Source organism: Cenococcum geophilum (assembly GCF_001692895.1).
Source record: "Cenococcum geophilum 1.58 unplaced genomic scaffold K441scaffold_82, whole genome shotgun sequence".
NCBI lineage: Eukaryota > Fungi > Ascomycota > Dothideomycetes > Gloniales > Gloniaceae > Cenococcum > Cenococcum geophilum.
Window position 1 is genome coordinate 693,515 of NW_027137640.1, and position 25,640 is coordinate 719,154.

At 36.0% G+C, this 25,640-nt stretch overlaps 1 protein-coding gene across 1 annotated transcript; it reads left to right on the forward strand.

Annotated features, from left to right (window-relative positions):
- The first annotated feature begins 24,112 nt into the window (after window positions 1-24,112).
- K441DRAFT_670440 (uncharacterized protein) lies at window positions 24,113-24,674 on the forward strand. Its single transcript, XM_067650281.1, has 3 exons — window positions 24,113-24,223; window positions 24,298-24,364; window positions 24,427-24,674. Exons 1-3 carry the CDS (start codon window positions 24,143-24,145, stop codon window positions 24,462-24,464), a joined length of 186 nt encoding a protein of 61 aa, XP_067497174.1. The 5' UTR covers window positions 24,113-24,142; the 3' UTR covers window positions 24,465-24,674.
- Window positions 24,675-25,640: the final 966 nt, after the last annotated feature.

The window sequence follows — 25,640 nt, forward strand, 5'->3', positions numbered from 1 at the left end:
AGAAGGCCTTAGCATCGAAAAAGTACACTAACCCTGCTATAAAGGTACTAGTAGAGTACTATAACCGCCTAGAGGTATTCTCTTAAAAGGAAGCTAATAAGCTACCGGAATAATAATTGTACGACTATAAGATTATACTTAAAGACGGAAAGTAGCCTAGATTTAAACCCCTATATAGGATGTCTTAAAACGAACACTAAGTGCTATAGAAGTATCCAGATAAGAATATAAGTAAAGGATTTATTAGAGCGAGCTTATCGCCTATAGCCGTATTAGTAATCTTTATTAAAAAACCTAGCAGCGGTTTATACTTCTATGTAGACTACTAAGCTTTTAACGCCGTTACCGTTAAGAACTAATATCCGATCCTATTAATATAGGAGACACTAAACTAATTAAGTAAGGCTCGCTACTATATAAAGCTTAATATTATCTCTATATTTAACCGCCTCTATATAGCAAAAGGAGATAAATAGCTTACTATATTCCGTACTCGGTATAGATTATTTAAATACTTAGTAATACTATTTAGCCTTATAAATACTCCGAGCTCGTTCTAATATTATATAAATAATACCCTATATCCCTACCTAAACATCTTCTATACTACTTATATTAATGACATTTTAATATATAGTAATAACTTAACCAAATATTAGAAATACGTTAATCTTATTTTATAAGCCCTATATAGAGCTAGTCTATAATTAAATATAAATAAATATAAATTCTATAAAACGGAAGTCCTATACCTTAAACTTTTTATTTTTATAAATAGTATATAAATAGACCTAAAGAAAGTCAAAGTAATTATAAATTAGCAGGAACTTAAGAACGTTAAGGATATAAAAGCCTTTATAGGATTTGCTAATTTCTACTAATAGTTTATTAATAACTTCTTCGCCCTAGTTTTACTCCTTATTACTCTAACCTAAAAGAATAAAGCTTTTATCTTTAATAAAGAATATAAGAAGGCCTTTGCTTATCTAAAGGTTATATTTACTACTATACCTATACTCTAATACTTTAACCTAAAATAAATAAGTGTTATAAAAGCCAACTTATCTAATTATATTACTAGAGGCATTCTGTCTTAATATAATAAAAAAGGAGTATTATACTTTATAGTATACTTCTTAAAGTAACTAAGCCCTACTAAATATAATTATAAGATCTATAATAAAGAATTATTAGCTATTATTAGATGCTTTAAGCAATGGCGACCTAAACTAAAAGGCGCTAGATTTTTAATTAAGGTCCTTAGCGACTATAAGAACCTATAATACTTTACAACTATAAAACAATTAAGTTATTATTAGGCTTACTAGTTAGAATATTTATTACACTTCTAATTTTTAATTATATACTACCTAGGCGTCTAAGGTTAGAAGCCTAATACCCTAACCTAATACTTGTAAGACGCGCCAGCCCTAAAAAAAAGCGCACTCTTACTAAAATTAGACCCTACTTTACCCTAAACTGTTTAACCCTCCTACTAAAGATCTTATAGTACACGTCCTTAAAATAACTAATTAATTAATTAATTAAATTATAGTTAATAAATACCCGAATAACGAGTTTATTTAAGAGACGCTTAAGCTAATATAAGATAGCATTAGACGCTCTAAAAAGATTTCTTTAAGTAAATATAAAGCCTATAGAAACCGTTTATATTACTAAAACCGTCTAGTTATCCCTAATTATAATAAGCTTAAGCTTAAGCTCCTTAAACATGTATATAATTTACCTGTTACCAGCCACCTAGGCTAAGGAAAGACCCTAAAACTACTCTAATAGGAGTATTATTAGCTAAATATATATAATATTATACGAAGGTATATCTCTAGCTACTATACCTACTAGTAAGCTAAAGCCTTATATAAGACATATAATGGCCTTTTAAAGCCGCTGCCTATTCTAGACTAAAGATAGAAGAATATCTTAATTAACTTTATTATTAACCTCCCTAAGAGTAAAGGCTATATAAATATTATAGTAGTTATAGACTAACTATTTAAGATAAGATACTTAATTGCCTGCCCTAATATATTAACGCCTACCGTTGCCTAACTATTCTTAGATTATATATAGAAACTTTATAGACTCCCTAAAACAATAATCTCTAATAAAGGCAGCTAGTTTATCTTAGTATTCTAGAAAAAACTTACTACTTAACTCTATATTAAAGCACTACTGTTTATTACATATTACCTAGAAACGGATAGTTAAATAAAACGCGTAAATGCTATAATAGAACAGTATATTTAGATATATATGTTATATTTATAAAATAACTAGATTAACTAGCTTATATTTACTAAGTTTACTATAAATAATTCTATCTTAGAAACTATAAAAGTCTCTCTATTTCTAGCTAATTACGGCTAGTACCTATAAATGGGGTTTAAACCCTTTAGTAATATTTCTTACCCCGCTTATTACGCCTTATAAGTTATAGAAGTAAATAAATTTATAAAGAAGATAGAGGAACTATAATAGTTCTTTACTAATAAGATAATATAGGCTTAATCTATTTATAAAGCCGCAGCGAATAAGAAATAAACCCCAGTACTGGCTTACTAAATTAGTGATTTCGTTTAGCTAAATATAAGAAATCTAAATATAAAATAACCTACTAAGAAACTTAATTAGAAGAACGCTGGCCTTTATAAGGTTAAAAAGGTTATCTTTCCTTATGCCTACTAACTAAAGCTCCCTAATACGGTTAAAATTTACCCCATATTCTATACGTTAGTCCTCCACCCTACTACCCCTATATTAAACGCCCTGTCTAGATAAATATAGGACCCTCCCCCACTAGTTAAGGTGGATGGTAAAGATAAGTACTTTATTAAAAGAATTAATAATATTAAGTATAATAAACGGAAACGCCAATATATATATCTTATAAAGTAAAGAGGCTATACTAAGCCCTTATAGGAACCCGTTAACTCTATAGGACTTATATAAGCCGTAAAAGACTTTTATAAACTTTACTTAGAACTACTATAGCCCTATCTTATAGAAGCTTGAGTTTAAAGGGGGGGTACTATTATAGGACACCCCCGTAACACCTTGCATATATCTACCTATTTCCACTAACTTAGTAACTAAAGACTAACTATAAAACCGCAATTTGCCGCAATATATAGCAATCTATTAGCAATCTGCCGCATCCTGCCATATTCTATTAAATTCTACTAAGTTTTACTAAATCCTACTAAGTTCTGCCAGGACTACTATCTAAATCCTATTCTGCTCCGTGTACGTATTAACTAAGCAACTAAGTCTATAATATATACCCTTTCTTCCTATTTTCCTACCTTCTTTCCTTATATAACGTCTTAACTTCTTATACAGTTTATATATATAGCTTAATAATATCTACCTTGCTATATATTATCGCCGCTTATACTTACTCCGTAATATAGAGTATTACGGCACTAACCTAACACATTATTATAACTTGGCGTTACTGTAACACGAGTATAGACCTAACCTCTGAGCGACACGCATATATACCGCCTTACCTCTATACATAGATCCTTATATAATATCGTTTGTTAATTATATACAGTTACCTCGTATATCGTACCTTAATAGTTAGCACGTACTATAACACGGAGTTCTTATAGCGTGTTAATTATAGCTTCGTCCTTATAAGTAGTACTTACTAGATACTAAACCGAAATTAGATAATAATTAGGGTTAGTAGGTAGGGCTTAACGGAAGCGATTAGTTACTTATACTAGTTATCCTTTTATATAATTAGGACAGCGGTACACCGCCTATACTAGTTATTTAAATATTTATTTTAGGCAGGGGGATTATTATAGGGCGTGGAATAGTGGCTACTGAACGTATGTATTCTAGGAGTCTATAAGACGTTACGCGATCGATTATAAGAATTAAGGGCGTAGGAAGGTGATATACTACGCGTAGCTGATGTAAGCTATACGCGAAGCGTACGCGAGGGCACGGGATTCCGCTAGGGAGTCTCCTATAAAGGCTCCTACAGCGGCGTTCCGTAACACTACCCCCCCTCTTATAGAGGCGGAGCTCTGGCGACGCTATAGTTACTATATATATATAAAAGGAACGCTTAAGGTATAGAGAAGGAAAATAAATAACGCTAAAGGGGTTAGTAGTGTGGAGTTCTGCTAGCTCTAATCGTTAAATAGACTAATTAGGATTTTCTATCCCCGGGATAGAAAATCGCTATTAGCTTAGTGGAAGGCGGTAAGCTAAACTAACATCTTTACAGTCCGCAGCAATATTATATAATAAGGCTTAGCGCCTAAGAATTTAACTAATTAGATAACTTTAATTGGCGGTTAAAGTTCCTAACCATCTTAACAATTTTTCGGTTATATAATAGCAATCTACGGCAATCTAACGGCAATTTGCCCTTACGTGGCAGTGTATAACGGTTAAACTCTATAAGGGCTCCTATAGAGGATTATGCATGAAATCTTTGCTTAAGCCTAGTTTCTATAGGTTCGCGTAGTAAAAGTCGCTAATTAGGTCCTTTGCATTTTTAAAGTTTTTCTATAGCTGCCATTCTGGCTAATCTATATCAAATCCTATATAGATAGCTCTGTAGTAGAGCCGCCGTCCTCTACCTTTACTAAAGTATTTAGAGTTAATAATTTGTTTAACAGTCCACTCCTTATAGTTCTCGTCCTTATTCTTGTCTCGGATTAGTATTAGTAGGGGTTTAGGCTATATCTATCCCAATAAGGGGTTAGGCTAGTAAAGGTATAGTAGCTATAGGTAAAATATAGGCTATATCCCGTAGGTAGCTAGGGTAGGTAGGAGCTTTAGCTTATATACGGCTCCCTTATTAATAACTTATTTAATTTAATAGGGGCCGAGATTCTTATAATTAAGTGACTTTATAGGCCTCTATATAGAGATATTACGTATATCTAGCTATATCTAGTCGCCAACACGCATCTCTGGTAGTGGCGTTTTATAACAGTCGGCAAAGTAGGCCTACTTTACTTAAGCCCAGGCCATTTCTCCCCTATAGTAGTTAAGTAGATTTTTTATATAGTCTATATACTAGTTAGCAAGTAGCATCTTAAGGCGTTTTCTATATAGTAGTTTCTTATTAATAGGTTCTGGTAGCTCTATGCCAGATTAGGGGTAATAACCCTTATTTATAAAGAACGGAGTAAGTCCTATAGTGGCTAAGACGTAGTTATTAGCTGTAAACTCGCCTAGTAGGAGGTAATCTACCTAGTTGTCTTGGCCATAGGCAACGACCTATTGTAAGTACGCCTTTATACTGGCGTTAGCATTTTCTAACTATCCCGTAGTCTTATAGTAAAAGGATATAGACATCTTAATAGAGATACTAAGACGTTAATAGATCCGTCTCCATAGGTCAAAGTCAAATTACGTGCCCTAGTCGGATGTAATGGAGTTAGGTATCCCATATAGTTAGTAAACTTCGTAAAGAAAAGCGTCTACGACGTCGTTTACGGCTATGCCTTTAGTTAGGACGTAGTGACGTTCCTTAATAAGTCGGCATATTATTATTAAGATGTTCTTATAGGTACAACCGTGCCGTTTATAGGGTAGTAGGTTAGTAACGAAGTCTATAGCTATATCTGCCCACCGCTATATAGGAATTAGTAGCGGGTGTAGTAGTCCTTAGTACTTAGTGCGAAAGGCCTTAGCGCGCTTATAGCCGTAACAGGCGCTTATAAAGCGTTTAACTAAGTCTATTATCTTAGGCCAGAAGTAATATCGGCTAAGGAGTTCGTACGTTTCTCCTTTGCCTAGGTAACTGCTTAACTAGAGGTTATAGGCCATTTAAATTAGTTACTGTTATAGGTCTTCTAAATTAGGGACGAATAGACGGCCTCTATAATAGAGTTTATTCTCCTTTACTTTTAAGGCTATTATATTAATTTGGCCTAAGTTTCGGAGGCTAATAGGTAGCTTACAGACGCTAGCAGTTTTCGCGGCAATAAGTTAGTGTAATAATAGGTTAATAGAGATATTATATACAGCAGCAATAAGCTTATTAATTTCGGGGGGCGGCTCTAAGTCTATAGCGTAAAGCTAGGGTGCGAATAGTTTTGTTATAGGTAGTATATCAGGGGCCAGGTTCCTTACTTTTAGGATTATCTACTATTAGAACTAATTACGAGGGTCGTTCTTTAACTAAGGAAGATCTTGCAAATAGCGTGTTAGGCTATTAGGTTTTATACCTTATACTTCTAGCCTATATATAATTTTAAAGTTAAAACTATTATTCCAATATACTTAGCGTTAATTTAGCTACTTTATAGTTATAAAGTACTTAAGGTTGCGATAATCCGTAAGGACTTTAGTTAGCTAGTTAGGTTCTACTAAGAAGAGTTCTGGTTAGAATTCTTTAAACGCTTAGGGTACCTCCCCACTCCGTGCACGTTCCTACTTAATGCACGGCATTTTCCATACAAAATCCCTAACTTTACACCCTTATAATATAACCACTATTAAAGCTATTATTATAAATTTTTATAATTAGAATATTTATAACTATATAAATATATTTTTAGGTTTACATTATATAAATTAATTATTTTTAGCTAATTATATAGCTTTAAATTTAAGATATTTAAAAAATATTAAAAATATTTACTAAATAGTTTATAATAAATTTAATATTAAAGCTATAATAATAAAACTTTAAATATATAATATTTAATAAAAAAGAACACTAAAATCGAGACCCGACCCATACTGTCCTATAGGGGTTCTTTTCCGTCTTATCTTGTCCGTACGGTTAAGCTGAGAGTGAGGATCTTGTCTGTTACTGATGCAGCAGCGTTACGTCGTAGCTAGAGGGCGCTTTTGAATGCTCAGTCCTTAACGCCGTTAGAACAGCAGAGTTTTCGCGGGTCTTGGCGTGCTAAGACTTAAAAAACACCATAGAAGAACAAAGGAGTCGTTTTAAAAACTACCCGACGTCTCTCTACCTAGACGACCGATCTAGGGCTATAAGCTAGCGCTTATACTTACTGGTAGAAGTAATAGGTCTAAGGGGATGACAGGGCACCTCTATACTTGTTCTGCTCTAAGACTGCTACAGCAGTAAGGGTATAGGAAGAATCTTAACACCGTTAACTACATTTAGCGACGTTAATCCACCTGTTAATAAGGCGACGTTAATCCTACGACGTTAATCCTATGACGTTAATCCTCTAGAACGGACCTGGAACGGACTTAGAACGGACCTGGAACGGACCTACGGGATAGGCTGGAACGGACTTAGATGCAGGTATTAGTTAAAATAAGAGGATAACAAGTTTGGTTAGTAGGTGGCTAAGGGATAATAGCTACGCGGCGTTAAGTTATTATGGGCCTACGCCTATAAGATACGGTCGGCCTATTATTATAAGAGCGTCACAGGTAACGCGAAGCAGCGATAGCTGTGGGGCGTGGTATATAATAGTAGTAACGGACAACTCTAGGAACCTTACCCCTTTACTAGGCTCTAACTCCTAGTGGACCTATTTTAGAGGAAGGATTAACACCTTGTTAACAACACTGTCTGTATAGCCTAAAAGGACAGACGCGCGTATTGGTTTATTTAGGTAGGGGTAGGCTATAAGGATAGGCTTATGGAGCAAATTAGGTGCATATAGGCAGTAGCTAGTTTTGGTTGGCTGGCTGCTATAGAAGTAGATAGGCGTATAGGCGTCTAAAGTAGAAAACTATAGTAGAGGGCCCTGGCAAGAGGGCCTCTGTAACTCTACTTTATATATAACTCTTATAGCTTTATAATATAAATATATCCTAGTAGACGTATACGACTACTATACACAGCTGTAGTAAGGCTAATAATGCTATACGGCGCCTAGATTTAGGGCGTGGACCTAAAAGGCAAGCCACTAGCAAAAAGCTCCCTAGAGCTATTAGTTAAACTATAAAACTAATGCCTATATAGAATTATAGGGGCCTATAAGAGGATACCACGTGCCGTACTAGAACGCGAAGTAGTAGTACCTCTACTAGACATATATATAGACACAATTGCTATATAAAGAGCAGCTATAGTACAAGACTACCTAGTGGAGAAGGATATATGCTAAACACTTAATTGTATATAAGGAGTAAGGGCCCCCTAAAGGGGCAACGCGCCCAAGCTTATAAGCTAGGAAGCCCTCCGCCTATATACGGTAAAGAAAGAATAGGAAATACGGGAGCTACTATAATACTAAGCGGAGACCCAGCGCTACGCTGGCGGAGTGCTATTACAGTAGTAGAGGATAGGAGGCCACTAGTATAAGTGGAGATTTATTATATGCATCGCAAGATGGGCAGATATTAAGTGGAACTAACGATAGAAGAAGGCGGCAAAAACATAGAGGGTAGCTATATGGATCACCCTATGGACGATACTAACTCTCCCCTTATACGAAGGATAGACGAAGGCAGAATCTATAGCCGCCTTCCTATTAAGGATAGAGGTCTTAGGGCTAAATATATAGCTAGTAAGCATCCATGTCCTAAATATTACGCCACACTGTACGTGCGGATGGCCTATATAGTTAGTACGCTACGTACTACTATTCTGCAACTAACGTACTGTAAGAGACTAGTTGTTCGCTAGAGCAGGCACAAATAATATTACCTAAATGCTCTTTATAAGCAGGGGTTTATATAAAGTAGTACAATGGCTTATAAGCTAAGGAGTCCTTTAGCAGTTCTAGACAGCAAATGAGATCCAGCAGGAGGACACTAAAGGATACGCCCCCTTTTAGTCCCTTAAAGACTGGACACCCCCTACCTAGTTAAAGGTAGTACGCTAGCGAATTACCAAACCCTTTTACTACCCCTTAGATCTTCTAAGACACCTTGAAAGTATAGTATATAAGGCAGATATTATATAAAGGTATATAGGCTAGGCGAAGGCGGAGCGCGTAAGACTAGCTAAAAGGATATACCTAGGTTTTCCCCCCTAGGGGGTTTTTCCTATATATAGAAGGTAGAAGCCTGCATGGACCTAAAAAGGGACCAAATCGGGCGATAAATAGAATTAATAATAATATATAATATTTAACTAATATAAAATGTTTTTATAGTTAAAATATATATATAATTATTATAGTTAAAATATTATAATACTTTTAAACCTTTAATTATTTTAATAAAAATAACTTAGTTAAAAAGTTATATAATAAGTATATCTATATAATAATATTTTCTAATATACTACATTTTATCTAAATAACATAATAGTATAAAAAATTCCTAATTAATATAATATTTTTTAAAGTAATTATATTTTTATTAAAAATAACCTTTATTTACTAACTAAATAATTGTCAGAACATTAATCACGTGACGTAGTCACGGGACTACAAAGTGAGACTAACTATCTGACCTTGGAGCAACCCCTTTCTTCTAGATAACAATCAACTACTAACTTTAACACCGCATACGTACTACTATAAGTAATATTTGTGCACGTTAATAAAGAGAGTTATACCAACACTAATTAGTAGACGTACAGATTAGGAAATACGCAATAGCAAAGCTTAAAACCACGCATTAGCTTAACTGCTAACGCGTTAGATCGCAGAGCTATCGCCCTATTTCAGTTAAAGGAGAAAGTTACGTTACCCTTAAAGCTCAAAACCACGTATTAGCTTGCTGATACGTTAGATCGCCTAGAGAATTGTATTTTTACTTAAAAAGAGCTACGTTATCCTTAAAGCTTAAAACCTACGTATTAGCTTACTAATGCGTTAGATCGCCTAGAGGACCCTTAAAGCTTAAAACCACGTATTAACTTAACTGTTAACGCGTTAGATCGCCTAGAGGACCATATCTTTACTAAAATCGTCTACAGTGTCTAAGAACTATAGATTCGTCAATAGGACACGTACACACCTTTACACCCTCACCTTTACACCCTTACCTCTATAACCTCGACCTCGACCTTAACCTTAATCTTAACCTCAAACCTCAACCTTAACTATAAACCTCATACCTACCCTTATACCTACCCTTATACCTACCCTTAAAAAAAAAAAAAAAAAAAAAACACGACAATATGGAAATTGATTAGAAGAAGAGAATTGCTAAATACGGCTATAGAATCGACATGGAGACAGCTATAGATAACAATCTAGCGGAGTACGTGGAGACTAAGATGTACTAATACACACGATCTAACCTTATAGACTTTTTATTGTGGACAGCGTTTTAGGAAGACTTTAAGGACTTTACGCTAGAGACCTTTAAATAAGTACTATCTAGTATTAGATTAGAAATCCGTAACTACCTAGTTAAAAGAGGAGTATACGTTATTAAGCAAGATAAGAGATACTCCCTTAGTAAAGTACTAACGGATATTACTAATAAAGAAGAGCCTTATAAATAGACGGATAAAGAAATTAACCTAGCCCTTATTAAGATCGGGCTAATAATTACTATGGCTCTACGGAACTAACTTAATTCAACCTTAGACAAGCTCGCTACACCACTAGCTACTCCGGCTGCTACCCCCGCTACCCCTACTACCCCCCCCAGATCTACTCCAATTATTACACCACTAGCTACTTCGGCCGCTGCCCCCGCTACCCCTACTACCCCCCCTAGATCTACTCCAACCGCTACACCGCCAGCCACTCCAATCGCTACCCCTACTACCCCTACTACCCCTCCCGGTCCTTAACCCTCCAATTATAACCAAATCCACGCTTTTATTAATTAACTGCTATAGCTAAAAAAGCAGCAGCTATAGCAGCCGCAGCAGCCGTAGCAGCTATATATATATACACTACCTAAACTAGCTATGTCTAGCGTAGAGTAAGGACCTAAGTAAGAACCTAAGCAAGGACCTAGATATAGTAAGGAGGTGGCTATAATTGTAAAGATTTATATAGACGACCAAAAGTACAATAGAGTTAATAATAGCTTTAACTTTAAGCTAACTATCTTCTATAATATCTGTAAGAGATCTAGCTTACTACTAGAAGGCTATATAGTAGCATTCCCTAGTATGCTAAAAGGGCTTGCTTAGGACCACTACTATAACAGTAACCTTGAGTTAAGACCTTTTACTAAAGCCTGTAACTATATACAATAGTTCTTTAAAGGGCTAGAATACTACCGCAAGAACCTTATAGAGTTATAGATAAAAACCCTAATAAGTTAATCTATTAGAACTTCTAACTGCTTATAGATAAACTGCTAAAGCAACGTTATAGACTACACCTAGACTTTTATACAAACCGCATTCTTATAAATAAGTTAGTCACTGCTTGCTAGGAAGTGCTAGCATGCCGTATTGCTGTTTCTAACCCTTTAGAAGACCTTTCTTAGTTAATTAGTAAGCTATAATCCTCTATTATCGCGTAGGAAAAAGAACACCTATAGGCCTTAATAAGACTATCTTACTAAGCTTTTTTTACGGATTGACGCTACTATTAAAATAACCAGAATCGAGACCGAAGCACCAATTGCTACGGCAGCAATCGCCCCCACGGAACTAACGGCAGACTAAAGGCTAAGTGTTACGTCTGTAAGAAGGAGAACTGCCGTTTATAGAAACATATAGAGAATAAGCGTAGTCGGTCTAGAGACGACTATAAGAGACGCTTTATTAATATTAAGGGCCGTAATAAGGGTAACTTTAATAACCACTTTAAGCAATACGTCGCTGCTTGCGAAAGAGATAAAGATAATAATTTAGACTTTGAAGCCTATATATAAGACGCTAACGACTCTAGGAGCGATACTGGAGAACCTAACAATAGTTCTACCTATATCACTACTTTTGGAACACTTACTACGGAGGAAGTTACCTCTATAAGCGTAGAGCTAGCTAATAAGGCTTATATATACCTGCTTACGGCTTTAAAACTCACTATAGAGTCTACTACGGAACTTTATATAGAGACCAACCCATTTACTTACAGTACGGCTACAGCCATAGCGTCACGATACACCTCGACGGTCTTTATAGGAATTATAATTAATATAGGTGCTTCGCGCAAGTCTATAGCTGGCTATGGTCAATTCTAAGCTCTATAGGCCGTAGATAAGTCTATAAGCCTTAACACGTCAACTAAGGGCTAAGTAACTGTCCAATTCGGAATCGGAGCCTCTACGTCTATCGGAACTATAGACGTTAACAGCCCTATAGGTAAGGTATAATTCCACATCGTTAAAGCAGATACTTCTTTCCTACTTTGCTTAGCAGATATAGATAGACTCTATATCAAATACGATAACCTAAAAGACGTTATTATTACTCGCACTAAAAAGGTGCCAGTAGTTAGACGATTTGGCCACCTATTTCTCCTATAGAGCTTCTCCTTATAGTCTTATCTGGTTGAGTCTTTTAATATAAACCCTTGCTACTTAACTGACGTAGAACTACGACGTCTACACCGTCGATTTAGTTACCCGTTAGTTAATAGACTGCAAAAGCTTCTTGATAAGGCTGGCTACGGCCATAATACTAATAGATCTGCTATTAAAGAGCTAACTAAACTCTACCACTACTGCTAGAAGTTTAGTAGATCTCTAGGTAGATTTCGCTTTACCTTACAAGATAACGTTAATTTTAATTATAATATCGTTATCGATATTATATACATTAGCGGCTCCCCGCTATTATATATAGTTAATAAAGCAACTCGATTTTAAGCTAGCAGATGGCTATAAGATATTAGCGCTAAGCATACTTAGGACGTTCTACGAATGTGCTAGATTAACAGCTATTTAGGACCACTAAACCTAATTACCACAGACGCTAGGAAGAACTTTGTTAGTAAGGAGTTTAAGTACTACGCTGCTACTATAGGAGCAACTATAAAGTTAGTTCTAGTCGAATCACATAATTCTATTAGAATGGTAGAACGCTACTATGGTCCGCTACAACGAGCCTACCAAATTATTACGACTGAAATCCCTAAAATTAGTAAGGAGATAGCCCTATAAATGGCCTTTAAAGCCATTAATGACACGGCTGGCCCAGAGGGCCTAGTCCCTATACTCCTAGTCTTTGGAGCCTACCCCCAAATGGTTAAATCGGACGCGCCATTACCCTTAGTCACACAGCGAGCTGCGGCTATTAAGAAAGTAATGGTAGAAATCTAGAAGCTATAAGCTAAACGATAGATCGCTAACGCTCTTAAAATGCGAAACGGACCACAAACTAACGCCATTTATGGCCTTCTACCTAGTTCGCCTGTCTTAGTCTAAAGAGAAGGCAATACTGGCCAAAGTGGTTATTGGGATGGGCTATATATACTACTTGCCGTTAACGGTAAGACCTATACCGTAAAGCTACTAAATGGGCCTATAACCTTCCGCTCTACGGTTGTAAAACCTTACCTACTAGACCCATAAGACCTAGTTGAACTACGAAAGTCTGTTAAACTAGATAAACCAGTACCTTTACCAGCCAAACCTCAATCGTTACCTAAGGCTAAACCACAGCTACCGCTAAAGCGGGGTAGAGGTCGCCCCCGTAAATACCTATTACTTACGGCCGTTATAGACGCAGCTGTTATAGATACTATAATAGATATAGGCACTTCTATGGCGGATATTGCGAACATTATAGATATTGCTAATATCGCTATCTACTTACAGGACAATGATACCGCAGATACGGCTAACACTACTATTTACTTACAGAACGATAGCAACACCCAATTCAGCGCTTCACGACAAAAGGAGGTCATAGGCCTACTTAAGAAAGGCGTCTTCGAGATTATTAAGCTATATAATATACCAAAGGGGGTTAGACTCTTTAATTTACGGTTTATTAACGAGATTAAGAATAAGGGAACTAATAAAGCCTTTAAGAAATTATAACTTGTCGTATAGGCCTATAACAATTTGGAGAAAGAGCTAGTTCTTACTTAGTTACCAATAATTTAACGAGTTAGTTAGCGGCTAATTCTCTATATTGCTGCTATGCTACCGTAGATATAACTCTACCTCTAAGATATCTTATAAGCCTATATCTAGTCTACTACGAACCTAAACCGCGAGTTTTATATACAACCACTATATAAGCTAAATAAATAATTGGGAATTAATACGGACTCTATTCTAAAGGTTATAAAGCCACTTTATAGAGTACCTAAAGCTAGAAACCACTGGTTTAAGACCTACCATTTATACCACGTTAATTAGCTACGAATGGACCAGTCCACGTACGACCCTTGCTTACTTTACAGCAATAAGCCTTTCGGAATTGTTAGCCTATAGACTAATAATACACTATTCCTTATAGATGACACCTTTATAGAGGCTAAATAAAGCGAACTATATAAGGCCGAATTTATAGCTAAGGAGCGAGAGTAACTAACCGCTAATATACCAATTAAGTTTAATAGAGGACTTATTTAATTAATATAAGATAGGAGCATTACGCTAACGCAAAGGCGCTAGTATAAGAACCTTAGTGTGGTTAATACTACGCTAGCAAACAGCACTAGCTCTAGAGGAGTTACGCATAGCCTGCTTATACTAAAGGACTAGTATATCGCTTAACGCGCTAAAGGAGTCTATATCGCCTTAGTCTGTTAGCTAAAGGCCTTATATAACCTATCCTTTACTACTTAGGTAATTAACCTAGTTAAAGATAATGCAAAGAGTCTTAATAGGCGATTAAGCTGGCAGATTAAGAACGTAAATAAAGGCCTAAAGTTTATTAAGCTAAACGCTAACACCTTATAACTCCTGGTATTTACGGACGCTTCCTTTACTAATAATAAGGACCTATCTTCGCAAATTGGCTACGTACTTATACTAGCAGACGCCTTAAATAAGGCAAATATTGTCTACTAGTCCTTAATTAAGTGTAAAAGAGTTACTAGGAGTGTATTAGCCTTAAAGCTATACGGTATAGCGCATGGTTTCGATATAGGCGCTATAATTAAATCTACGCTAGATAAGGTCCTATAGGTTAACCTACTATTTATCCTCTATACTAATTCAAAGTCTTTATATAACTATCTCGTCCAACTAGAAACTACGCAAGAGAAACGCTTAATAATTAATATAATATGCCTTTGCTAAGCTTATAAATAAAGACAGATTACTAAAGTTAAGTAGATTAATGGAGATACTAACCCTACGGACGTTATAATAAAGGGTAAGCCCTATACGGCACTATTACAGCTTATTAATACGAATTAAGTTAAATTACGGGCTATAGGGTGGGTTAAGCGAACGGATTCAACTTTAGTTTAGCGTTGGCGCTAGTACTAAGCGAGCTAATAGTAATTTTCTATCCCGGGGATGGAAAATCCTAATTAGTTGGCAGAAGTTAGGTTTAGCAGAATTTGGCAGAATTCGGTAATATAGCAGAATTTAGCAGAATTTAGTAATATGGCAGAATTTAGTAGAAAGTCGCTATTGCGTATACGTTACGAGTAGTCTAGAAAACTTAACTTTGGAGTATAGATTAGCCTTCTTTTTAGAGTTGCTCTAGTATTAGAATATTAATTACGTGACATAGTTATGGGACTACAAAGCGAGACTAACTGTCTAACCTTAGAGCAACCCCTTTCTTCTAGACAACAATTAACTACTAACTTCAATACCGTATACGTACCACTATAAGTAATATTCGTGCACGTTAATAAAGAGAGTTATACTAACAATAATTAATAAAAAATATATAATATTTAAAAATATATATTACTAAATATAAATAATATAAAATAATATAAAATAATATAAAAATATACTTAGCAATTAGTATTTTTTAGTTAATATTTTTTATAGTAAATTAATATATTTTAATTAACTATAACTTAGTATAAGTAATATTTATATATATTAATTTACTATTATTATATTTTATATTAATTAAATATTATATATTTAAAGTTTTATTATTATAGCTTTAATATTAAATTTATTATAAACTATTTAGTAAATATTTTTAATATTTTTTAAATATCTTAAATTTAAAGCTATATAATTAGCTAAAAATAATTAATTTATATAATGTTGGACTCACAAGGGGATATCACGTAGCTACGGTTCGTAGATAGTATGATAATTGTTCTGTTCTATTCTCTTCTTGAAGAAAGGGGTGAGGAACTTAAGGTTCCTCACCACGCTAGTGCCGCGGCGGCACGTGATGGCAACTTGCCGCACGTAACGGCAACTTGCCACACGTGACGGCAATATGCCTCATATGGTGACCATTTGCCTTTATTCCCAACATAATATAAAGCTAAAAATATATTTATATAGTTATAAATATTCTAATTATAAAAATTTATAATAATAGCTTTAATAGTGGTTATATTATAAGGGTGTAAAGTTAGGGATTTTGTATGGAAAATGCCGTGCATTGAGTGGGAACGTGCACGGAGTAGGGAGGTACTCTATATAATTGTAAGGAGTTCTTTATTATAGATTTTATAGTTACACTCTTATAGTATAAGCTTAGATAAGTAGAATACAACTAGATAGAGGAAACCGTTATTACCTATCTAAGAAAGAACGCCTACGTTAACGTGGTCTAAGGAGTCGGTTTTAAGATAGAGTTATTATCCTAGTATAAAGTGAGCTAGGATAAGTGCTTTAGTAAAGGCATTTTTAAGGTCTTAGAACGCCTTCTTATAGTTAGGCGTCTAAATAAAGCGTAGGTACGTTTTTCTTCCTTTTATAAAAAGGCCCTTCGTTTATATTATTACTATAAGTAGTACTACTACGCCTAAAAAGTTGTATATAAATTTCTAATAGAAGTTAGCAAAACTAAGGAAGGCTTATACGTCCTTAATGCAGTTAGGGGCTTGCTATTCGGTAATTATATATACCTTCTTAGGGTCTATACGGACACCCTTAGTAGTAACAATTAGTTTAAGGTATTTTACTTCTATAACTAAGAATTCACACTTCTTTAAATTAATATAGAGTCCTGCTTCCCTAAGGCGCTATAGGACCTTTTAAACGTGCTTAGTATACTCAGAAGGGTTATTGCTATAAATAAGTATATCGTCTAGGTACGCCGAGTAGAAGTCGTTAAGGTAGTCCTATAAGGCGTTATTAATATAGCTTTAGAAGGTGCCTGGGCCGTTACATATACTAAAGGGCATAATAGTATATTTAAATTGGCCGAAGCGCGATATAAATGCGGTTTTCCATTTATTACCTTCCTATATTTAAAAATAATTAAAGGCGGCGATAATATTAAGCTTAGTATAGATTTTGGCTTAACTAAGCCGTTTAAGGGTCTTACATATAAGCGGTACTAGGTATTAGTTCTTAATTATAATAGCGTTAAGTCCTCTATAGTTAACGTAGAATTAAATACCTTTTCCTAGCTTCTTAGCAAGAAGGATAGGGGCGGCTGCTAGTAATATACTAGGACGAATAAACCCTTTATTAAGGTGCTCGTCAATATACTTTTTTATAACTAAAAGTTCGTCTTTTAATATTAGGTAGGGTCTCCTATAAGGTAGCATTTTTCCTTATTTAATATTAATAGTATAGTCGTTAGGTTAATATAGGGGGAGTATATCTACGCCCTTTTATAAGCACATATTAATAAAGTTATAGTACCTCTTAGGGAGGAGCTTGCGGAGTTCCTTGTTACATCAGCATTTTGTTGGGGTGCCAAGATCCTGGAGGCCTCCTGACAGGATTTTGACTTTCCTGGAGGTCCTGATCGTCCTGGTAGGCTCCTGGCAGGCTCCTGGCAGGATTTTGATTTTCCTGATCGTCCTGGTCGTCCTAACAGGCTCCTGGCAGGATCTTTGATTTCCTGATCGTCCTCTTACGGTCCTGTTAGGGTCTTAATAGGAAACTAGTATTTCCTGATCGTTCCTGATAGGCTCCTGGCAGGATCTTAATTTTCCTGATCGTCCTGTCAGGTTCCTGACAGGATACCCCTAAGCGATATCCCTCCTAACCCCCCCCCCCCCCCCTAAGCGACACCTCCTATACACACCCCTCAAGACACCCCCCCAATGCGACACCCTCCCCACTGTGATACCTCCCCTAATGGGATACCTTCCCCCTAATGCGACACGACCCTATGTACGCGTGCGCGCGACACACAGTGCTATCAGGTCCCCGCTATATTCCTAATAGCCTACACGTGCCTCTGCCAAGTTACCCCCTTTGTAGTCACCCCATTCTTTACCCTTCCTTATATCCTCCCTTAGAAGGCACTAGAACGGCAGCTAGCAGAGGACCGTCGCCAAAACTAGACAACCGTCGCTAGAACTAGACGACCGTCGCCAGAACCAGACGATCGTCGCCAGAACCAGACGACCGTCGCCAGAACCAGACGACCGTCGCCAGAACCAGACGACCGTCGCCAGAACTAGACGACCGTCGCCAGAACCAGACGACCGTTACAAGAACTAGACGACAACCTTTCAAACAACCAGCTAGCGAAGACTACGAACGATTCAATTGATCGATTAATTAAATTTGATATTGGCCCATTACCGAATCGTATCAAGGCCTCCTAGGGAGGCACCCTAGACGACTACCGTTCGAATGTACAGCTAGCGAACGGCCATAGAGAACAATTAGAGCCTTTAATCGGGCCGACCTCTCCCCTAAATTAATCAGATACTAACACAGGCAGGCAGGTAGGTAGGTAGGTAAGTAGGTAGGTAGGCAGGCAAGTAGGAGAGGACCGTCGTCAGAACCAGACGATAATCGTTTGAACGACCAGCCAGCGAACACCACGATCGATTCGATTGATCGATCGAATCGAACCAGAGCCTTGATATCAGCCTATTACCGAATTAAATCGAATCAAGGCCTCCTAGGGAGGCACCCCAGACGACCACCGTTTAAACGTATAGCCAACGAACGCCTATGGAGAACGATTCGAATCAAGTAGAGCCTTCAATCGGGCCGACCTCTCCCCCAAATTACAGATACAGACAGGTAGGCATAGACAGGTAGGCACGACAGGCACAGGCAGGCACAGACAGGTAGGACAGACAGGCAGGCAGGCAGGCAGGCACTAGGCCTAGTTAGGAAATCAGTACACGGCCGGCGGATCATCGGGAACACCGCCGATCGACGATTTGGAGCCTCCGCGAGAGGCTCCTCAGTCGATCGCCCGACGCCCGAGCGATCGTAGAGCTCCATAACAGACACAGGCGGTAGACAGGAGATATTAATTTGGATTATTTAGATTATATATAATTAAATTAATTTTGTATTTTTTGACTAGCTGAAAATACTGGAGTTTTAATATACCTTATTTTTAAATCTAGAATTTTTATTGTTGTCCTGATGGTCCTGATGGTCCTAATGGTCCTAATGGTCCTGGAGGTCCTGGAGGTCCTGGAGGTCCTGGTGGTCCTGGTGGTCCGGGTGACCTCCTGATAGGTTCCTGACAGGATGCCGAGTGTGAGTGTCTTCTGGAGCTCCTGACAGCCCTGATAGGAGCTGTCAGGAGCTGTCAGTACTGTCAGGAGGCACAAACATTTTGCTGATGTAGTAAGTCCCTTTTTAAGCTTTATAAACTTCTTAAAGTCCAAGGTTAAGAGTTTATTAAGTTTTATAGGCGTATCGTCCTTTAAGAGGTCTACTAGATCTATTCTATTACTATAGAGGACGTAATCCTATTCTTTATTAAGTTTCTATAGCTATAAGCAGGAGGCCGCTATAATAACCTAGCTTTTCCTTCGTGCTATGCGATAAAAGGCTATAGCACTAACGTGGTAATAGTTAGTCGTGGGTGGTGTAATTAGAGGTTTTTTAGGTTAATATCTTAGGGAGTAGGTAGAGGCGGCTAGGCTATGCCCTAAGCAGGTCTCTCTATAGTAGTTAGAGTTAAAGGTCACTTTTCTTTTCTTCTAGTCAATAATGGGGTTATACTACTTAAGCTAGTTTATTCTAAAGATAATAGGGTAATTAGTAAGTGGTATAATATAGGCCCAAAGCTCTTCTTAGTGTCCGTTTATATCTAGGTAAAGTTATACCATATAAGTAATCTTTTATATAGTATAACTACCGTTAGCGAGTTATAGGGCGCGGGCTTTAGTAAGGGGTAAGGTTAATAGGTTATGTTTACGCATAAATTAGGTATCTATAAATTTATTAATAGCTTCGCAGTTAATTATAAAACGGTCTTTATATTATTTTTTTAGCAGTTGTTCCTATTATAAGTAAAACTATCTATTTCCGTCCGTCTATTCTTACTAAGTTATCTATTAAGCAGGCCGATATATAGATCCCTCTATTATTAAGGTGTCCCAGCTCGCAACTTAGGGCTAGGACTAAGTATTTCCCACTACTTCCGCTGCTGCTGCTTCTTTATCTTATACGGTAACGGTATATAGCGAGGTATTTAGTGTTTAAGGTATAAAGTTAGGTGTTAGGCGGCGATTACTAAACCTAACCATTAGGTAGTTCGGGTTTTCGCAATAACAGCCTTCTTAACGGTATCTATAGCAGCGCCCTAGCTTCTAAAGTAGCTTACGCTCTCCGTTTAAGAGTTTATATAAAAAGGTTAGTATAGAGAGGTTAATATTGGCTCCGGTAATATTATTAGTAGTAGGCGTTAGTAACCTAGTATATATAGGTGTAGTTGGCCCAGAGGGCTTTTATATAGGAGCCTTTAGGCAAGGGTTAGTAGTAGAGATCTAATTTAGCCGTCGTTTAATCTTCTATAGGGCTGCCACTATATTATAAACGTTATTATAATTATAACTAGCGGTAGCGTAACTAAGATAATAGGTGACCTTTTTAAGGAGGTCTTCCTGGTCTTTAGCGTCGTCTTAAAAGAGGACTCTAGTATATTCCTAGAACTTAACATAGAACTCGTCAAATAACTTAGTAGGACTTATCTTTAGGGCGCATAGTTTAGCTCGACTGGTAGCCACTAGGTCGTAGTCGCGATATATTAGGTTAAGATTATTAAGGACCTTATAGTAGGACTACCACTTCTAGGGGCTATTGGTCTCCTATTAGGCGAAAAGTCTGTTAAATAGGGTACCCTTTATACGCCTAATAATGTAACCAATCTTAGTATCCTCCCTAGGAAAAAGGTAAGCGCTCTAGGTTAGTTTCTTACAGATTTACATCTTCCAGTAGCTGTATTCCTTACGGTCTCCCTAAAAGACTAAGGGATTAAGGTATTATATATTAGACCCTATAATTATAGCTTAAGTTCGGTTGCTATTATAGGGGTTATCCCTATTAGGTAAAGCTGCTTAACGCTAACTTTTAGCTAAGTATTGGGTGGGTAAGGTTGCCGGAGGCGTAAAGACTTAGGTAGTATAGTGCGTAGTAAGAAAGTGCTTAGCATTATTACGGATGTGCTTGTTAAGCTAAGACTATAGGTATTTAATTATGCCCTCCTTTTTAGTAACCTAGGCAATAAGTATAATCTTAGCTTTCTTTAATTATTAAACGTCGCGCTTAGATATACGGAGGTTATCTTAGTCTTTTAGCGTATATTATTAGTAAGTGCCTCGCTAGCTTATAAGTCTTAAGTAATATTATAGTCTTAGGCAGCACGCAGTTCAGCTCGTGTAAGCTTTAAGTAGCAGTTCTATAAAAGGTAGTAGTATTTATTAGGTTCTCTTGCTACCATTTATATAAACATCTTAGCGTCTTATATTTTAATCTTAATAGGTAGCTACCCTTCTAGTTACTTTTCCGTAGCTATATAATTAATAAAGGATAAGATATCGCTGGTGTCTATCTCGTTAAGGTTATTACTATAGCCACCTATACCAATAGGGGTATGCCTATCCTGCTAGGCTAGTTAACTCTTATTGTCTTTAAGGTAGTGCTAGGTGCTTAGGGGTACTTATAGTTATAACTCTTTTAAGCCGCTAGGCTTACCCTTAGGGGTTAAGGCTAGGGTTAATAAATTAAATTCTCCTAGGGTTAATTTGCGTCGTAGGTTAGATTAGGGTATTAGGTTGCTCTTTAGGCTTAATATAGTGGCTAGTAAAGAATCTCGTCTTACTATTATAGTGTAAAGGTTGCTTATAGATACGCTGCTTCTAGCAGCGCCTATAGTATTATAGAGACGTAGAATTGGTTATAGGCTAGGTATTAGTAGTAAAAAAGGCGCAATATAATGTTACGGGGCGCGGAACAGTGGCTGCTAAACGTATGTATTCTAGGAGTCTACAAGACGTTACGCGATCAATCGTAAGGATCGAGGGCGTAGGAAGGTGATATACTACGCGTAGCTGACGTAAGCTGTACGCGAAGCGTACGCGAGGGCACGGGATTCCGCTAGGGAGTCTCCTATAAAGGCTCCTGCGGTGGCGTTCCATAACAGGGATAAAGCAGTAACTTGAGATATAAGTGTCGCTTCCGTATTTAAAACAAAGGCTATATTTAATGCGTTGTTTACATTTAGCAGATCTTTTTAGGGCGTAAGAGAGGGTTCCGGCGTTAATATTTATAACGTTTAAGTCCTTACAGGTCCTAGGCGGCTAAGGGGCAGAATATTAAGATATATATTTTAGGGCAAGGCGTAGTATATCGTTATATAAGCTATTAATAACATTAGCACGGGCGGTAAGGGTATTTAGCAGCTTAACTTCTATAAGGGAAGCCTTTAGTTTAGGGTTTAGAAACTCCACTAGGCGATTAATTAAAGCGGGTTCGTTCTATTTAATCTTTTTAGCATAGCGGTAAAATTCCGCAAAGTATAATAGAAAGCTCTTAGAGCCTTATATTATCTTATTTAGTTTTCTTTATACTATAGCAATTTAGTTAGGGTCGCTATAAGATACTTCTAGTATAGTAACTAGTTCTTTTATAGTACTTAGCTAAAACGGGTATATAGTTTCTGCGGCGTCTCCTATTAGGCGGCTTATAGCGTAACGTAACTAACTATTAGGAGTTAGGTAGCGATTAATATTACTATTTAGCTTATTCTTAAGTTAGTTAAAAAAGAAGTGTAATTTACTCCTTTTACCTAAATAGGCGAGAGGGTTAAGGAGACGTTTAGTTAACTTCTTCTTAGATAGTAACCGTCTAGGCGCGGACGGTCGGGGGCGCTAGACCCGAAACGGCCTAGTATATACGAGGTCTTGGCGCCCCAGATAACTTCACTCTTAATTAAGCTCTTTAATCTCAAATACCTTAACGCTTAATTAATAAGCAAAAATTAAGTAAGCTAGAGCTCTATATTAGCTATATACGTTATATACTAACTTATATACTAGATTTCCAATTCACTAGCTCTTCCAGAGCTTCAAAAATGCCTCCTAAGTAAGTAGTTTTAAGGTTATGTGATTTTTATATATTTTTAGAAAAAAAAGTCCTTTAGAACTATATTTTTAAATTTACGGAGATCTCTTTTTTCCTTTCTCGGTTTTATATTATATCGCTTACCAGTTTCTTAATTATTCTAACATATTGGCTTTAAATTAATAACTTTAATTTTTTTTAGGAAATTTTTTCTCGGTTTTTTACTATAGCGATAACTTAATTATCGGATTTTCCAATATTTTAGGCTTTCTTTCTCGCTAGGAAGAATTATTCTATATACAGCCTCTTGCTTAATAGACTTATAGTTTTTCCTATTTTCTTTTTATTTTTTCTTATTTTTTCCGAGAATTATTTTAAATTTTGGGTATTAGATCTACTAGTGCTACTACCGTCCTTACTGCCAAAAAGGCAGTATATTAAAAAAGATAGTTATCTAGAAAGCCGTTAAAGGTATATTTTTTTCTTAGTAGTTTTAAAAATATGCTAATTCTATCTAAAAAGAACAAGACAAAGACCTTAAGGAGAAATTAAGGTAAGAAATATTCTATTTTTTCTTAGTTTTTTTAATATTTTAGGGCTGGTTTCTAGGGGCATAAAGACGTAGATCTTAGGCGCTATACCTATCGCATCTAGAATACTATATAATTTTACTATTTTTTCGATAAATAAAACCAATTTAATATTTTTTTAGAAAATGCCTGCTGATAGTAAGATTAATAGCACTAAGGAGGTTAAGAAACTTCCTTATGGCTATAATTACGAAGTATATTATTAAAAATTCTAATATTAGTAATTTAATTTCTTACTTTACCTAGGAATTAATTCTGGAGCTATAGTATGCAAAGAAGGGTCTTTAGGATATAAGAAATCTAGTTTATTTCTTGTATATTTTAATAAAACTAACTTTCTTTAGGGTAATTCTGACTTAAATAAAAATAAAAGAATGCCTAAGGCATTTAGGAGACATAGATCTTGCCTACTTTCCTTTTTTAAGATTCTTTTTAGTACTTTCTCCGTTAAAAGGGTATTTAATTCTCATTTTTTCCGACATATTCTTTTATAAGTAAAATTAGCTAATTTCTCGGATTTTCTATTAAGATGCTTAATATTAATGGTGCGTGCGTGGCTGCATTAAAGAAGGTTTTAAAATTTAAATCTAGAGGTGGTCTTTAACTAGGTACGTAAAATAGCTTCTTTTTCCTAGAATTTACTAATAAATCTTGCTAGCTCCTTATAAATTTCTAAAAGATTCTAATTCTAATTAGTAGCCGGATATTTCTATATTTCTAACTTAAATTTTTAAATATACCGAGATTATAGGGGTTTTTTGTCTTTTTTATTTGGTTATAATTTGCCTTAGTTTATTTAAGGAGGATTTCTTAGATTTTCTAAGATTCCTAGAGGATTTTCCTATATAATCTGCAAAATTGGGGTTCTTTTCCCAGCGTTAGTGGTTATCGAAAATTTTAATACCCCCTTTTATTTTCTCGGATATTCTAACAAACCTTTAGTTTATAGCACTTATATAGTACCTAAGTAGTCTCTTAAAATTTAGAGAATTACTTAACTAAAAGTTTTAAATTTCTTTAACTATATTTTATTTATATAAAGTTATATTAATTAATTAATAAACTATAAATATATAACGGAATTCCCTAGAAGGTATATATCAGATAAGATAAAAGGAGGTCTTATCTATGTTCCAGAAGGAGGTCTCATCTATATTCTAGAAGGAGGTCTCACCTATGTTCTATCTACGTCCTAGAAGACACGGTTAGACAGATAAGGGGCAAAGGGTTTTACTAGCGTCTTAAAAAGATTATATAGGGAGCTGGTTCTCCTTTAGAGAAGAACTAGCGATTAGTCTCTAAATAGAAGTGGTTAGAAGCATTTGTTCTTTAATACGTAAAACTTATTCTACCTTTAACTTACCTTTTATTTACCTTTGACTTACCTTCTACTTACTAGTGATACTATCGATTAGATAATTATACGTTCTAGTTAGGCTGGCCTCTTACAATTCTAATCGCTTATAATCCGTTAGGAACGTACGGCTATTAATCGATGATAATAAACTATACTCCTGTACCCTATAAAGCAACGCCCTTACCGCAAGAGGCTTAAAGAGTCTCCCCAGAGGAGCACATTCCCTCTTTCTACGAAGAAGCCACAGCTGGTCCGTCTAACCTTGCAAGACCTTTAGGAACGATTACCGCTAGGGAGTTATTAGAGCGGTCGCTATATAAGACCTTATAAAAAATAAAGGAGTTAAAGATATAATTGAGATAAGTATATTAAGACTACTAAGAACAATTGTAAGGATAATTAGGGGAAGTATAAATACCCCAGACACGAAGTGGACTTAAAGGGGTAACGCTATACTATGCTATAACGTCAGAAAAACCTAAATTCCGTATAAAGGAACCTGATAAGTATTATAG